The sequence below is a fragment of the Emydura macquarii genome, unplaced genomic scaffold (assembly GCF_026122565.2).
Source record: "Emydura macquarii macquarii isolate MOO-44397 ecotype Brisbane River unplaced genomic scaffold, CSIRO-AGI_Emac_v2 contig_320, whole genome shotgun sequence".
Classification (NCBI taxonomy): Eukaryota; Metazoa; Chordata; order Testudines; family Chelidae; genus Emydura; species Emydura macquarii.
In genome coordinates, this window is record NW_027130457.1 from 7,378,334 (window position 1) to 7,395,985 (window position 17,652).

General features: G+C 40.7%; 1 protein-coding gene across 4 annotated transcripts in view; it reads right to left on the minus strand.

The window, feature by feature from the left end:
* The window catches only part of TRIO (trio Rho guanine nucleotide exchange factor), a 402,248-nt gene that overhangs the window by 83,366 nt on the left and 301,230 nt on the right, over window positions 1-17,652 (minus strand). For all 4 annotated transcript variants that reach the window (XM_067569989.1, XM_067569997.1, XM_067570009.1 and 1 more), the window contains 3 exons: window positions 12,927-13,069; window positions 12,111-12,210; window positions 2,526-2,769 (listed from right to left, as the gene is read on the minus strand). In XM_067569989.1, the coding sequence (XP_067426090.1) occupies window positions 2,526-2,769; window positions 12,111-12,210; window positions 12,927-13,069 (487 nt within the window). The remainder of the gene's footprint in view (window positions 1-2,525; window positions 2,770-12,110; window positions 12,211-12,926; window positions 13,070-17,652) is intronic.

The window sequence follows — 17,652 nt, forward strand, 5'->3', positions numbered from 1 at the left end:
GTTTAGTCTTGAGAGAAGATGACCAAGGGGGGGAGGAGGAAGACTTGATAACAGTCTTCAAATATGTTAAGGGCTGTTATAAAGAGGAGTGATCAATTGTTGTCTGTACCCACTGATGATAGGACAAGGTCTTATTTGCAGCAAGTGAGATTTAGGTTAGATATAAGGAAAAATTGTCTAACTATACGGATAGTTAAATACTGGAATCAGTTATCAAGAGAGGTTGTAGAGGTTGGCATCTTTAAGAACAGATTAGACCAACACTTGTCAGGGATGGTCTTAAGTGTACTCGGTCCTGCCTCCGCATGGGGCATGGACTAAACAACGTCTCAATATCCCTTCCGATGCTTAATTTCTGTGATTATAAAAGACTATCCTTTCTCTTCCTACCTTCCCTAATCTCATTCACTATACACCTTTCAACTTCTGCTACAAACATGACAGGTGTCTTATAGACAACAGCCTCTTTCACTGCACAAGCTCGATTTTCTCTTAGCACCATCTGTTCTGTGCATTGTATGAAGTGGGGTCCCTGTGGAAGGAATAGCATGTGGTTGTGTAACTGAAGACTGCATGCATAATGCATACAGATCAAGGGGTCTGAACTTTGCAATTTTAAAAAATTATTTAGAGTTTTTTGTGTGTGTACTGTGTAATATATTTTCACACTTTCCCACTCCCCCCAAAATTTAGGAGGGTGGAGAAGATTTGGGCTCAGTACTGCAGCCTATATTATCATGAGTAATCTCATTTATTAAACACAAATGTAGTTTTGTCTTTCTCACACAGAATCCCTCATGAGTCTGGTTATAACTGGTTCAATACTCCCCATATCACATAGTTTTCCTATTGTCCAATCCAGCCTGCCCTGTCTAATAAGAATTCTTTGCCTTCAAAGCTCCCTTAGCACCTAAGGAAACAGAATTTACCAATTCCATAAGTGCTGTGAGGAGTGATATAATATTATTATGATTTCACACTCCCAATCAAAGGAAGAAATGTCTTCGTGAAACCAAAAAATATCTATCAATTTAGCATCCAAATGGCTGTTAGGCACCCTTACCCAGAATACCACAGAACAAAATGGTTGAAGAAGCATAAACCTAGAGAGACAAAATCTTCAGATTTTTGTCACATTACCCAGCATACACAAAGTTCCTGATGTGCACTCTGTACACCCAACTAAGTGATACACAAGGCTTCCCTGCTACAGCCAACCATTTTGCTGCACAAGCTGAATAAACCAGGAAGAAAAAAGAAAAGAAAAGGAAAATATGGAACAACTACAAGGAGCTGCCTGGCAAATCGATGAAGAAGGAAAAAATAAAGTGCTTTCTAATGGCAGAGTATATCATTTCAGACAATCTCTCAACAGTTCTACCGCTTATAATACAATCTGATCAATTTAGAAGCACTCTAGATTTTCACAGCACTCTGTGTTGAAGCACTCTGATGCATAATTTACATTTCATTCTCTATTCTAAATCCTGAGGCTTAAAAGGCTTCTTTAAATGGGCAGACAGCCTTTTCCAATAAACCTATTTACTTGGGAATAAAATCAGTTGCCACCAATCAAGAAATCAAGAGGCACAGCTATTCATTCCTAGTCTGATATTACATATAAAGGCATACTGTGAGGACTGCAGCATTAAACACCACACCCACTTACCCAGGAATACAACAAATAAAGATAATCCCTCTCTTTTCTAGAGAGTGAAATACCACACTGACATGGAAAATAAATTGCTTTTCCAGAGCCCCAATAAAATTAATAAAAAGCTACAGACAATCCCCAGTACTGCCCTTGATTTTCTAAAAAAGATTATCATTCATTTGGAAAGCCAGATCCTGCCCTTACATATAAAGGTTTTTCCAAACAACTATGCACAAAAAAATTTCAACAAGAGCCAAAATAGCTGGGGCTGAAGTCTAATAACTAGACTCCTTACAGGCTATTTATAAAGCTAAACAACTAGACAAAGAAATAAGCCAAATCTCCCAGGACTCATAGCATAATTCTTAAAATGCTGAGAAAGACAATTTTATCATTCTACATTGCTTATTGGTATTGTGAGTGGCAAGCATTTTCACTAGGTTTTTTTTTAGCAGCTGAAGTTAACTTTTTCTCTGTATGCAAGGGAAGACTTTGTTCTCCTTTGGGTTTTTTTTCTTCTAAATTTCTGAGGCACAGTTTAGCACAGTATCAAGGCTTGCTCTAGCACAACATCGAGTTCAGTTTATTTTACTAGGACATAACTTTTCTTAACGGCTTCCAAATCTCCCATTGCTTCTCCACTTCACACACAAAACACTAAGCTTCTTCAGTCTGGGTCCTCAGATGCCTCGGAATACAAGCTGTACCTGTAGGCTTCTTAACCCAGAACGTCTTATTCCAGAATAGGTAAAAATCCAAAGGTAATTGATTGAAAACCTTAAAAATATTACCTTACACAGCATTTTCTAGTAAAAATATGAAGTGCTGCAATGAGGCCAACAATTGGAATGTAAAACAGAGTCTCACTTACCTTTGTGGTTAAAGATACCCTCCATCTCCATGCTGCTTCTAGAGTGGGCAATGCAGAGCGACCCACAGGGAACTAGCCCTTCTGCAGCAGGGGAGCGGTCTGTAGTTCGTACCAGACACCAGTCAGGCTTGTCATGTGGCCTCTCTAGAACCTCCACTGTCTGACCACGGCGGATTGTCAGCTCATTGCTGTTGCATGCCGTGAAGTCATGGATGACCACAGTCAACTCGCACCCACCAGACAACTGTGGAAAGAGAAAAAACAAGATGGATGGGTACTGCGACTGCAGTTTTTTTAAACATGCACCACTGCTTTATTTAAGATTTCTGGTAAGATATATATATTTTGTCTTTGAAATTTATGATATGGCTATGTTTTCGTTTACTTTTTAACAGCACCATATTAAAATGTATTAGTTTGAAAGAAAATTTGTCAGTTTTGAAGTTTTGAAGATTCATTGCAAACTCCCAGCTCTCCTCCACCTCAGATTCACTGTCTGGAATGATTCCAAGACCTATGACTGATACGGTAAAGCAGCTAGGCTTGCACTTGTGGGGAGCTTCCTCCCAAGGGTATCTTGAGAAAACTGAGGACAAAAAGCAGACTCACCGCTCCATGCAAGACAGCAAGAGAAAACCCCTCTCTTCTCCCACTAAAACCAGGGTCAGGTAGAGCCCTGCAAGTCATAGTGCAGTAACTAGACAAACACACACAACTACAGCCCATAAAGGTATCTTAGCCATCACAGTAGGTCTTTTGTGCTTTATTTGGCCGTGGGCTTAGCACAGAGACAATTAAAGCAAGAAAGGAAGGGATTTTACCTTCCCACTGCAATGTGGAGTGTTTTAGGGGAGTGAAGTCCTTTTTGGCTCACCTCAGACAACCCTTTTAATGGGTAACCTCTGTGAAAGTAGGAGATGGGGGATTCAACAGCCAGCCCTCCCATTGCCCTCCTCCTCACCCAAGGGGTCCGAGGTTGCAATCACTCAGGACACAGTGTACAGGTGTGTGCTAGTTGGGGGTGGCAGGAACCCAAAGAGATCACTATTAAATACGGGGCCTTGTGACTCAGTGGAAATGAAGAGAAATTGCAACTGGGAGTGGGAGGAAGACAAGCTGGCTGAGAAAAGAAAGTTCAACACTTTTCTGCAACTGCTCACCACCTCCCCGCAGGTTCTCCAATCAAACACCTCGAATCCAGTCTCTGAATATGTGGTTCAAAATGTCACTAGGGACATTTCATATATCTTAAGCATAGGGATTATTGCACATAGGTTCTTGAGATAATCAAGTATTTTAGGATCCTTTGTGATACGAACACCAAAATAGCTGTATTTCAAGATTTTTACCTCTCTCCTTCTTAACCCCACCCACCACAAAAAAAGACTTCAGCCTCATGCAGATATGCATGTAAGTAAACTGGTGTTGGCAAAACTCAGCATGCCTCACTAGTTTTTTTCAAAGCACTTCATTAAAATGATTTTGATCCAGCGTAACAATGCTCTACTGCTTCACTTTGTTTGATATGAACTGAAAGCGTGTAGGTAAACATACTGAAGTTCCCTAGTTTCATCATGGCATCCTTAAGTACCTTTAACTTGATTTTAATTTCTAATAGTAATACTACAGCAGCAGTATTCTAGTTGGACTATTTTTTCTCCTGGTGTATGAGCACCATTGTTACAATGCAATCTACTAGAACAGAACAGTTGAATGTTTCATCTGATTTGGTATGCAACTTCCAATAGTAGAGAACATCTGACACATACTTCATGGGGCTAATTGTGCAGTACCAGGGGTGAACGTTTCTTCCAGTTTACTCTCGGATTCATAAAGACAGCTATTCCTTATAGCTTTTATCCTAGAAAATGTAACTGCAGAAATTATTTCACAAACATTTTATAATCTTGCTGACAATTTTGTTACAACTAAAATTTCCTTTTTATCTTGATACTAGTAAGTCCTGTGTACTTTAGGCACAGGCCTAATATTCAGTTACATATCTAGATTATTACTTATAAATCTGTTTTCACCAAATTCATTAGGCTGAAATGCAAGGTAGAAATTTTCTTCTCCAGGATAATGCTCTGTCACCAACTAAGAATTTGAAAAGTGTTTGCCAAGCAACTCATGACACAACAGACACAGACTAATTCCATCCTTCCTTCCCCATCTCTGCTATATCCACAGTACATAACCCCTGACAGGCAGTCTGCAGAACTTTCCCATGACCATTGCCTTCCAATCTTGTTAACTAATCCTGGTTTTGTGTGCGGGTGGAGTGATTTTTCTTGGGATGGATACAGAAACCGTATGTTTCTCATAATTAAGGAAAGCACATCAGCTTGCACCCCCCGTGGGCTTTGACCAGAAATTAATCACATGGCTTCTACTTCATCTCTCAAGACAGCCCGAGCTCTCAAGTTATGAGGTGCACAGCTTCAAAACATGCTACCTTCTCACTCATTAAAAATATCTTGCTACCCTCCACCCCCCTCTTCCTTTGCGTTATATTAACTTTTAGTCCAGCCAAAGTTATGCCAAAGGGGAAAAAGTCAAGAGCCTTCCCTTGGTTTCTGGCACTGATTTATGTTATAGCCCTCTTCAAACTAAGTCTGAAACAATTGAAAACATGTGTATGCCTGAAGGGGTCTGAGAAAAAGTCCAGAGTCTGACTTCATAAGGTGTCAAATGTAGGGCTCCAAACTTTTCTCATGAAAATCACATTCTCTCTTCACCACCACCCCAAGCATAGGTCAGTACCAAGTTTCACCACTTTTGGAAACCATGGATCTTGTCAAGACAACTGATTTAAATACCTATAGTTTTCTGCTTTAACACAGATGTTTCTTCTTCTCCCTCCCTTAATTAAATGAAAGTTAGCTAACAACAGATTTAATTTTACCTAAATAGTTCAACTGGTGAGAGCCTTAGGACAGAAGAGTATAAAAACAGAGATAATATGGACTAACTATGTGGAAAACAACAAACAAAAATATTGGTTAGCTTTCCCCTTCGTCTCAACTATTCAATCACACTCACACCCCCACCACAGACTGTGTGTTAAACTCTAAGGGTATGTTTGTACTGCAATAAACACCCATGGCTGGCCCATGATGTTTGACTTGGGCTCCCAGGATCCAAGCTATGGCGATATAAAATTTCAGTGTAGACACTTGGACTGGAGCTTGGGCTCTGGGACCCTCCCCGGGTCCCAGAGCTGGGGTTCCAGCCCAAATCCGAACATCTACACTGCAGTTTTATAGCACTGCAGCCTAAGCCCCATAAGCCCAAATCAGCAGACACAGGCCAGCTACAGGTGTTTCACTGCAGCGAAGATGTACCCTCAGGTTACAACATGCCAACGGTGACACTATGTTCTCAGCTCTACACAACCTCTGTAGGTGAAAGCCAGCATGGTGTCTTTTCCATTGTGGTCATTAACAGCAAGATTAAGTTCTACTACCTCTACCCATCTCATCTGGAAACACTAGCCACCACCATGGAAAATATAATTTTAAGAACATGAAAATATTTTCATCTTTTAACTGTCTAGCCTTTGAGACAATAGACATTCATTTTCCCCACCCTACTTTAATTGTTAGCCAATGTTTTTCTTTTTAAATTGTTTCAGCCTTTTATTCTCCTTAATTCGACTTATAAATGCAGATACCTCTTTCACATTCCTTAAATGCAGTTGGAGAGCAAGGGGTGTCTGTGATAAAGAGCACAGCTCAAGCAGCTGGTGTTGGACAGCTTTGGCAAGAATCTCTAGACTGGATGGGGAGAAGAAAAGAAGACATGACGGAAAGTGGAGATTGATTTACACTGATGAGGACATTAGGACTTCGAAAACGCCTAAATCCCAGTTTAAGTTTCACAAGGGATTGTAAATACTTTGTGTAAATTCTTCCTTTTCTCTCAAGAAACCCCTTATGTAAACTGCATTAGTAAGACCTGATAAAATAAATGATGAGGCTAAGTTTGAAACATGGGAGTTGCTGGAAAGACAGAGACAGGATGAGAAATGGAAACTAGGCACGAATGAACTTGCATATCTTAAAAGGAAGGAAGTTCTTTTCATTAACAAACCTGTCATGGGACATATTAACATCTTTATGTTATACACAATTCACATTTTGTGCCTTTTTTAAAAAAAACAACAGTATTTGCTGGTAGAAAAAAAAATCTTATCAAATACACTTCTTATGTACATCTGATGAATTCAGTGCAGTTGCACAAAGAATGCATTTGACTTTCAATGCTGGAAACAATCCATGTCATCAGACACAAATCTGAGATGCCCTATTAAAAGGGACCGAACACATGTTCTAGTTAGACCACATCATCTCACATTACGTTACATCTTAACACTACATATTTAATTTCATGAAAAAAGTAACTTTTTAGTGACGAAAGCATAAAAAGTAAGTTTGAATTATGTCTAGGTGTGGAAATGAGTAGTCTTGTGTAGAATGTAACTGGTTTTGGTGCAGTATCCTCAGTACAAAAATAGACAATTTACAATTTGGTAGGACAGATCATCTGTGTTTTCAACTAGTCTTCTCTAAGACACGGGGAAAGTGGGAAGTTACAAAAACTCATCTTCCAAAGATCAGTTGTACGTGGTTCTCGTTTGCCAGTTCTGAGCAGGAAAAAAGGAAATAAAACATCACTGATGGAAGTCCTTTTCCCCCTGCTTATGAGAATTTATACAATAAGCATTTTTGGCTGTCTCCCATTGCCTCAGACCTTGGTGTCTTTCAAGAACTGCACATAAATTTAAAGATGCTTGTAGATTAAAGCTAGTTTCGCATGGAGTGGACTGCAAAGAGAGATTGTTTGATAAAGGATTACAGAGTAAAGATTTTACTGAATGCCTGCACATTGTAGCCAATATAACTAACTGTAATCCTAGCACTCTACATTGGCTTTCTTCCCACCTCATCCAAATCCTCTTTTACCCCTTCCATTTTCCATATGGTTGTTTGAAATAGCATTTAATATCACTGCCAACTCAGTCACCATATGCATGAAAAGATCTGACATACCATGGCACAATACACTCTCATGCCTACACTTAATGTCCTCTGCATTCAGACCATTTAAAGGAACTTGGGATGTTTACGCCGTCTAAACTTCCAGTCCTGGTAATTAATAAAAGATATTTTTAGGGTGTTAGTAAAACTCTATTCTAATCTTCATTTCCGCAATTAAGGACTTGTCCACATTTGAGAGAGTAGTCAATTAACATGTCTATTATTCAACTCAAATGCACCTTACATCTGTCATAGAAAAGACAATTTATTGATAGGGAGATATAAATTGAAGTTACCTCAGTAAGTAAGTAGTTAGACAGCTGAGAGCCCCTTTCTGGCCCTTGAAATGCACTAGTTCCTGATCTGTAGCTCCTCGATCAGTCATCCAGGATCACATGTGGAGATTAACTTCTGCCCACCCCATAATACTCCAACAATGCCCTCTCTTCTTCTCTACCATGTTCCCCCCCCCCCGGGGCTATATTCCCCTCATGTACACTACCCCATGCCTTCAGTAATGGCCTCGCTTTGGTAGCTGTCCCCAGGAATGCAACTGGTTCCTCAGGAGAAGGGCAGCTATAAGAATGGGGGCATTACTGAGCTGGGGTGAGGATAATACTGTAGGAAGGGAAGAATGGTCAATGAATGCTGTCTTTTTTATTTAACAAGTGGATCGTCAGTTGAAGGGCTGCGGAGTGAAAGGCATACTGGACAAAGAGTTGTTGGGAAACACTACTGAAAGGGACCTGGCAGGAGGAAACAAACCATTCAGCTGAGGGACTGAGGAGTTTGCCAAATATAGGAGCCACTTCAGGAGAGCTGACGCAATGCAGCCCTAGTGTGGAAGCAAGGGAACCAATTTGGGCTGGGCAGTATGGATGTACTAAATTGTTCCTACAACTATTTATTGCTATGCTACAACTGATTTCCCTAATGTAACCATGGCCAGCATAAATAGTCAGACTGGAAAAAAAAACTCTGAAGTATTTTGTAAGATTTTAAGTTATTCTCACTTACACACACCTTTCAAAGATTGTATTAGCAAAACAAGGATATAGGTGAAGGAGTAATTTCTCTAAAATCCCCAAGTGAGTGTTCAAGTGTACTATTACAGAAACCCAAAGAATGGACAGCATTATGCCCAGAGACCTGCCTAGAGGAAATATGGAGTGACAGGGCCTTCGGACGGATCTCAAGGTGGAGAGTCTGGGGATGCAACTGCAGCTCACTCCATATGGGCAAGTCTACCCTATAAAATTAAGTTGACCTAAGTTCCGTTGATGTACAGCTGCTTCAGAAATCAAATTGGTTTTACACCTCTACACTACGCTCCTGGGGGGGCGTCCTCACCACTTTAACGGCACTTTAACTGCTTGTGTGGGGCATCGTGGGATGATTTTTGACAGGCTGAAACAGCTGATGTAAGCAATGCAGTGTCTGATATTGCGCTGACCTAACTACCTCACCTTAAGCCCTATGCCTCTCGCCAAAGTGGAGTTATTAAGTTGGTATAGTGGACAAGTTACATCAGTGGGAGCTACATTTTAGTGTAAATGCTTACAGAGTTAGGTGGACATAAGCTAACTCTAGTATATATCAGGCCTATGTTTACAGGAATTTGCCATGCCCCTCCCTCTTACCCTTTTAATATGTAACCAGCGCATGTAGCTACCCTTCCTCAGACCCTCTCCCTAAAAGATGTTTCCATGGAGGGAAGGGAAGGGAAAGGAGAATGGAGATGCTCTGTGCCAGCAATTTGAAATGAATACAGACAGTCCACAGAAGAGATGCAGCGAACAGCCGGGTACGTAAAAGAAAGTTTTTGGTTTAGATAAAGATGGTTCAATCGCTGTCAAACAAGTTTGGCAAGTCACATAGTGCATAGCTTAGCAACCAAGAGGCAGCAGAGGCAGGATCAAACAAGCAACATGTTTTCTCCCCAGCACAGAAGCTTGTTATTAGAAACACCAAGGCACTTTACCGGCGGATTAAGGCAATATAGCACCCAAGGCCCACACTTAAATAGGAACCACAGTGCTTCTATCCATGTTTGGGGTGACAGCAATAAGGGTCACCCACAACAGCCATCAACTAGGCTTAACGAGAACCCAAAACCATCCCTGTCTGGGGCCCCTTCTCTGCCCCAGACCATCATGCTGACAGACCAGAGGGAGAACTCAGCCCCCACACAACTCAACAAAGCTACTAAGACTTTTTTTTTTTTTTAAACCTCAGAGTTAAGCAAATGTCAAACAGTTCCAAGTAAACACATTTCTAAAGGCTAGTTTGGACACTTCCTAATCATTTGTAGGTTACAAAGATTTCTCATTTACCCTTTGCTGATATCTAGGAAAAATGAAAAATAAACCTTGCTTTTTGGTGAGCAGTTAGTTGTATTCCAAATTTCAGCCCCAAGTGGATTGTAACTAGTAAGTTACTAACCCATTAAATGAAAGATATTTATTACTTATGATCCATATTCCTCACAGACTTCATTGGCCTCCCAATTCATGTCCTTTAACTGTGCCTCACATTAAAATTATTTTAAAAACCCCCAAAATTTAGATTGCCTTAGATGGTCTTTTTCTTCTTCCATGGTTAGTTTTGATTAACATTTCTAATCTGCATTTGGCTAACCCATATACTTGAAAATCTTCACAAATAAAGGCAGCATCCCTGTGCTTTTTAGCAAAGATTTAATATCAGCATGCTGGAGTGAAAGATCTTTTTGCTAAGATTTCATTATTTTACCAGTTACACCAGATAGCATTTTCAATGCAAATATGAAAACAATTGTCAAAGTAAATTAACGAAGTGCCTTATTTTTGTCCTTTCTTTGTGTACTCAATAAATTATATAAGCAAGTCATTTGCAGTTGGATTCCTAGCCATCAATATGAATTAACAAGGCACTACTGTGTTAATCCACCAAACTCAGATGACATGCTGTCTCTGCTTTCCCAGTGTCTGGCTGAGACAAGAACTAATATGAGCAATGGAGGTGATGCAATCCATTCCCAGCATAACCAACCGCCCTCTTCTGTTATTTATGATGTAGTATTCCCTAGGAAATGAGGTGGCTTATCTATAGCCTCCTTTCACAGCAATACTTCATGCATCATGTGAAAATTATTATGAGGCTTGGCTGAATGAACTTCCCTCAGGATTTTCCTTAACATGCTGATTGCCTTCCACCCTATAACATCTGTGGAGAAACTTCTCACTAACAACCCCTTTAATAGCCATTATAAACTAAAGCAAGGGGGAAATTGCTAAGCATTATATCCCTATAGCTCCATGAATTCAGTTACACTAATACACACTAAATCCTAGATTACCCTGGTGCTGAAAAGCATATTAGCTAGAAGTGCATATAACACAGTTAACCATTTCTCTAATCAACATAGAGAAGGAAGATTATGTTTGAAGACTATACTCTTCCTCAGTACATATTAGTTTATACACATTAGTATGTACATTACAACTTTGTAAATGATGTACAGATAAACGTACTAGATCCAACTTCTGCAAAATATCACGAACAAAAGCTGTTGGGATATTTCCCTCCTCTTCCTTCAAACTATGTAGCAGGCTTCTGGCTAAAAGTTTTAGAGCACAGGTAGACACCAAGATCTATGAACTCTATAATCAATGACTACAAATTGCTGGCACAATTGCAGCTAGTCAAAAAGCAGGTTTTTCCCCCAGCAGATTCAATAAACGTCAGCCCTAAGGATCTTTGAGGGAGCTGAACTTACTCTTTTGCCCACTTCCTTCTCCTCCTCGTTTAGCAAAAAGTCTCAATTGACTGTAGACTTGAACTGCTGCATCAGTACAGAAACCCATGTCTTTTTTTTTTTTTGGGGGGGGGGGGTGGGGGGAGAGAAACACTAGGAGAACTTTAAACACTCTCCTTAGAACCCACTCACCTAGCTGTCCTGTGATGTCATTGATGAGTTACACACTTCTGCCTGGTTCAGCTACACTCCACCTTATTTAATGAAATTTAGACAGCAGGAAACCCCCTCACATTTTATAAAATATTTTACTGTGCTGATTTCATCTGTTGGCAGACCATGTCCTTTCAAAGTTGATATTCTTATTTGACATAATAGCCAGTAATGCCTAGCTGTCACAAATGGCACAAGATACATTTTCAGAAAGAGTGAGAGAGATTAGGCACAATTTTGAAGATTAAGCTGATTTTACACATACACAAAATAAAGGTCCCATCTTTATCTTCACTGTCATGCATCCTTGTGTCAAAGTTATAAATGATTCTGGGATGGAGAAAAGGAATAAGTGTAAGAATCCTTGCTGGGGAAGGTTATGGGTTTAAGCCTTGATACCCCATTGTCAAGAGACTAAAATGCATATTCTTTATTGCCTGTAGCCAATCTGTGGGAAGGAAGACTGATAGAAGTAGGCTTCAGGGGAAACTACACACAGTTGGTGATAGCTCAGTTTAAGCTGTATGCCATTTGCTAAAAAATAAATAAAAATAAAATAAAAATAAAAATAAATGGAATATCACTTATGTCTCTTACCTTATCACTGTCTAGTGTGTTCTGGGAGGTTCGTGATGCAATTGAAATAGTATCAGGCTGGCTGCTGCCATCTCCCTGACTGTCTAGGTCCTCTCCATCTCTGCAAATATACAATCCAATGGTCAGAATTTGTTTAGCACATCTGGTTTAGAGGCTGCCAGTTCTTCTCTGCAACCCTAATGGAAGGCATCCAGATATTATAGTAGTGGGTGCCTAAGAAAGAGCACATGACAACCTCCTTTGAACCCCAACATTTGCTTAATTACTTTGTTTTGTACTGTAAAATGTAATGAACAGAGTTAACTATCTTTGTCCAATTTAAGTTATATAAAAATACAGCAGCAGCCAACCACAGCGCATCTTGGTAAGATACCCTCTGTAGCCATTTCACCAAATCTGCCAAGTATGAAGTCTGGTTTAAACAAACAAGGAACTTGAGTAAAAAACACTTACTGTAAAAGTTTAATGAGTACATCTGGTCTATGTCCATCTCTTGGGCTGCTGAACATAACACTGTAACTTCAAACAACACGTTCTTTTAAAACAGCACCACCGAAGGATGCAAAGAAGCTTACAGAGCAGAGATTTGAACACGTTCAGCACTGTGGTCAACTGGAGCTTAATTTACAAGAACCACACTTGAAGATAATACTAGCCAACGACAACTCCTATCTTGGCTTCAGTTACTGAACGCAATGGGAACACTATGTTCCTTACAGAAAATTCCACCATTACAGTTAAAATATGGCCTTCATAATGGGACACTTTAACAATGATTCACTACCTCCCATCTTAGTAAGTTATTCGAATTCTAACCTTCTTCCTTTCTGCTTAGTTGTTGGAGCTGTTTTGGGGATGTGGATTGGCTCTTTCAATGCTCCTTTCAGATGAATGGTTCTTTCTTGTATCACTTCCCGGATGTGCTTGATCCAGTCTTGTTTGTTCTCTATACTGGAAGCCTTTAATATGCAAACAAATAGACAATTATGGCTAAGAAGGCCTGTGTTCACTAGTAAATGACACACATACACAGGGGAAAAGGCGTAAGTTTTGGTCCACATATTTATTTTCAGAAATACTTTTAATGGAAAATTCAAGCTAGCTGTTCCCATTTTCAAATTCCAATATTTTCATTTCCTGACTTTACCAATACTGTTTTTATAAAAAAGAATTTCATTTTAGCTTTATATACTATATGTTCATATAATGAAGTGCCCTGGGACCCTAATCAAGGTCATGGGCCTATCGTATTATAGCTGCTATATGAATATATTGCAAGACATGGTGTACTTGCTATTACTTCAGCATTTGCTGTAATAATAGCTTACAAGTTAGTAACTGAGTAATCAATTCGAAGTCTAACTGCATTTAAAGATATCTGCCATTTCATGGAAAACTAACTTTTTTATTGAAGTATTTAAGCTTGTGTCTTATGTTTTCTCTATTACTTTTTTGATTTCTTGATATTAGCATGAGAACAGGATCTTTGTTTAAGGGTCAGATTCTCAAAAACTGCCTCTAATTGGGCACGTGTATTTTTTTGGGTGCAACAAATAGCATTTGGTATCCAGCCACTTGATTTGTGGGTACAAATGCTGTTTATGGCTACAAAGCAAATAACTTAACATCTCAGTTGAACTGTTTGCAACTGCAATTAATTTTGGACACAACATTATAGGGAAGGCCAAGGACCTGTTAAAATTTGGTTCCAAGCATTAGCCTGCAGCTCCTGCTTACTCTCCCTCATCAGAAATCCTAAACCTCAAATACATCATAATTATTTGTTTAATTTTGTGAAGTTACACAATGGGACTTCTTCAGTTGGCGGAAAAGTTGCAGAAAGAGATGAACTGCAAGGACTAACGTTTTATTTTAATGACCATATATACCTCTCCCTCCCCAAAAATAGAAGATAGGAAGTTTTGTTTCCTTACAGTTTTCCATGAAGTGTAGCTCCTTTTGCAGCTACAATATCAGAACTACTAGAAAGCTCTGGCTTAGATAATTCAGTGTTACAGAGGCATCTTTGTACAGAACAAGAAATAAAATTGGCAGAGGCTAGTAACAAGTGTGACTGAAAAATAGAATGGCAAGGAGGTCTTAAAATATACAGATTATAAAGATATTTTCAGAGAAAACCATAAAAAACTTTTTAAAGATGTTGCTTATGTGACTTAGCCCTTAAAAATTTTACCTCCCCTCCCTCATGAAAACCATTTGTTTAAGTGTTAGAAATAAAAACACAGGAGACCAGTCTCTGACTGGGTAGCTAGTTGTGCCAAAAATGGTTCTGAAGGGAGGTGGGTGGAGGAACCGTTGAATTGTTTGCTCTAATATCAGTTTATTGCCAAGGACTTTCATGGTGGTAGAGCTTCACATAGGTTCTTTAATTAATTTCCACATGGCAGTTGTAGAAAAAAAATCTAAAAAGTAGTTGTTGTTGTCAGTATAGTAATTCCGGACTAGTCTGATTTCTCATCCTTCAAATACAGTAAGAGAGATATTTTTGTGTGCTTTCCAGGCCAATGCCTTATGATGAAAATTAAGTGCCTGCTGTATAACATTTCATACTTGGGACTTAATAATCAAGGGTTTTAATCCTTTTCACTCCATTAAGGGATGGATTAAGAATACAGCATTTACTGTGATAGCCACTATATGCTAATTAATTGTTACCTTACAAGTAATCCCTCAGATACTCCACTACAGGGTAACTGTATTGCTGACTTAGAAAAAAATGTTAAGCAACTGAATAGTACACACTTCTATTCCCCTCTACCTCAAATCCTATACACCATAGACCATGAACTGCAACACTAACCCTGCCCCTAAGGGTTCCTGTGGCTAGAAGAGTTGAGGGTATGTACTATTAGGTGGCTTAACTTCTTATTTCTGCTTTTGTGGATTGATGTCAGTTATGCTGGGTGTGTAGCAACCCTAACTGCTTCACCAAGAAATTGTGTATTAATGCCACTCTACATATTCAAGATCTTTAGCTTTGGCATTTACATGTACTAGGATATTTTTACCAGGTTTTTTTAATGGTCCTTTGCAAGTGGCACTGTGCCAGACAGCAGCACAAATGAATCAGAAGCCAGAAACAGGTTTAGTGCAAGCTCCATGTGTACAAAAGGAAAGACAGAGGTATTGGCCAACAGTATTAAGAGGTACAACAGGAGAGTCACAAATATAGATGCAGTCTTAAAAATACCCAAACAATTTAAGCTATTCCTTTACTTCCTGGATTATTGCAAATATTCTCCATCTGAAAGAACAGACACATCTTGAGTCACATACAGCACTCTTATGAAAGGTGCACATGTCCACTCCCACAGCTTGAGGAAAAATGCTATTTCCCTATAATACCTCACTGTCACGACTGGGATGTAGGCAGTCTTCCCAGTGGTTAGAGCAGGAACTGGTAGTCAGGAACTAGGTATCAAAACCAGAGTTAGAGATCAGATGCCAGGGCCAAGGGACAGACTCAAAGTCAGAAGTTAGGAATCAGAGCTGAGGGTCAGGACTGGGTTACCTGGAATGAGGCAAGGCTGGGTCAGGGCTGAGGCCAGACTAGAACAAGGCAGGAGCAAGGATGGAAACAAGCAGGTGCAGGAACTAACACAGCTGTGGGTGAATACTTTGCTGAACTGCTGCTGCTGGGCTTAAGAACCCCTCTAGTGACTCTTCCAACCAATCAGATCATATAGCCAATCAGGCACCCTATCCCAGGCCACATGTACTCATTACATTGCCAAGAGACTAGCTCTGCTGCAGGCCCTGATTCCTGACAGTACCCTCCCCCACTTGGAGGGCACCACCTAGGGACCGTGGGGTGTGGTTTCACGAGTACTTATGATGGAACTCTCTCAATAAGTCAGGTGTGTGGATGTTCTAAACAGGGACCCAAGACTGTTTGTCTGGACGGAAGCCTTCCCAGTTCACGAGGTATCGGAGCCTTCCTTAACTCACCAAGAATTAAGGATTCCACGGACCAAGTAGTTGCTGTTTGCCCATTAGTCTGCAGTTGACAGACGGACAAGATGGGGGTGGGGGGGCGCCCCCTCACTGCCAAGTCATCTGAGAATTCCTGCCAGAATCGGGAAATGAACTAGGGACTCCAGTGTGATACAGTGCCTGAGGGTAACCAGTGGTAGCAAAAGACATTTTCCAGGAAGAATCGACCCACCTCCCGTGCAACAGGAACAGTACGGCACAGGATGAAGTGCACCATTGTTGTTAGGATGTTGATGACAACTAGAATTACTGAGAGTCTCTGGGGGTATAGCAGTTCTACAATCGAGTCCACTGATATACTAGACCAAGGCTGCACAGGCAGGGATTCTTGGTATGCGCACAGAAGTTGCAGGACCTAGTAGGTCTGTCCACCAGAAGCTCCTTGAGACCAGATTCCAGGTCCTGAATTGGCCAAAATGGCCCAAAAGTGGCAAATTGTGGGATAGTTTCTATACCTAAGGTTGTCCTTCCAAATACAACCCTTGCGATAAAGGAGACCATTCGGGAGTTGGGTAACCATATCATTCAGGGTCTGGTGGGTTTGGGCTGCAAATGGGTCATTAAGGAGGAGGAAGTGGATGGAGGACATCAGACAATCATCACACTGACAGAGTTGAATGTCATGAGCAAGGCAACAGAGGGATCTTTGCCAGCTCCAAGATATTCATTCTTGCATGTCTTGTCCCTGGGCAATAGGTTACAACCAAGTCAAAGTGAATGAAGAGGAACCAGTGGATCTGGTGTTAGTTCAAGTGTTTAAGCAGTCCGTAGATATTCTAGGCCAGGGGTTAGCAACCTGCGGCATGTGTGCCAAATGCGGCACATGCACTGCCTTTGAGCAGCACGCAGCACCCTGGCTGGAGCCGTGCAGCTCCGTGCTCGCCGCCAACACTGCCACTGGAATGGGGACTGCAGACTGCTCTCGCTGCGGACACTGCTGCCAGAATAGGGGCCGCAGACTGTCCCTACTGCAGACACAGCCGTCAGAATAGGGGCTGCAGACCCACCCCCGCCGCCAACATTGTTAACGGCACTGGGAGAGGTGGGGGGGGAAGATTGGGCACAGCCCTTTGTTAAGGTTGCTGACCCCTGCTCTAGGCTCTTCTGGTCCATCAGGACTTGAACCAAGAACCTGGCTCCTTCTAGGAGGTGGCACCACTCCTCAAAAACCACCTTGACAGCCAGTAGCTCCTTTTCTCAAATATAATTTTATTTTCCCTCTGCTGGAACTAGTTTCCGAGGGTAAAAGGCACAGAGTGGAGTAGGTTCCAGAGGCCTGTATGTTAATATAACACTGCACCCTTTGGTAAAGTCTGAGGTGTCCTAAATCATAAATGGTTTAGTGAGATATGGGTGAATTGGTATGGATGCTGGAATGAATGTCCTCTTCAATCAATCAAAGTTGACTGAGCTTCTGTGGACCAGGCGAACCAGACTCCCATTTTGCAGGAGCAACCAGGCTAGAGAATCCTTTAACAAACAGCCTACAGAAACTGGTGAACTACAGGAATCACCGCACCCTGCATAC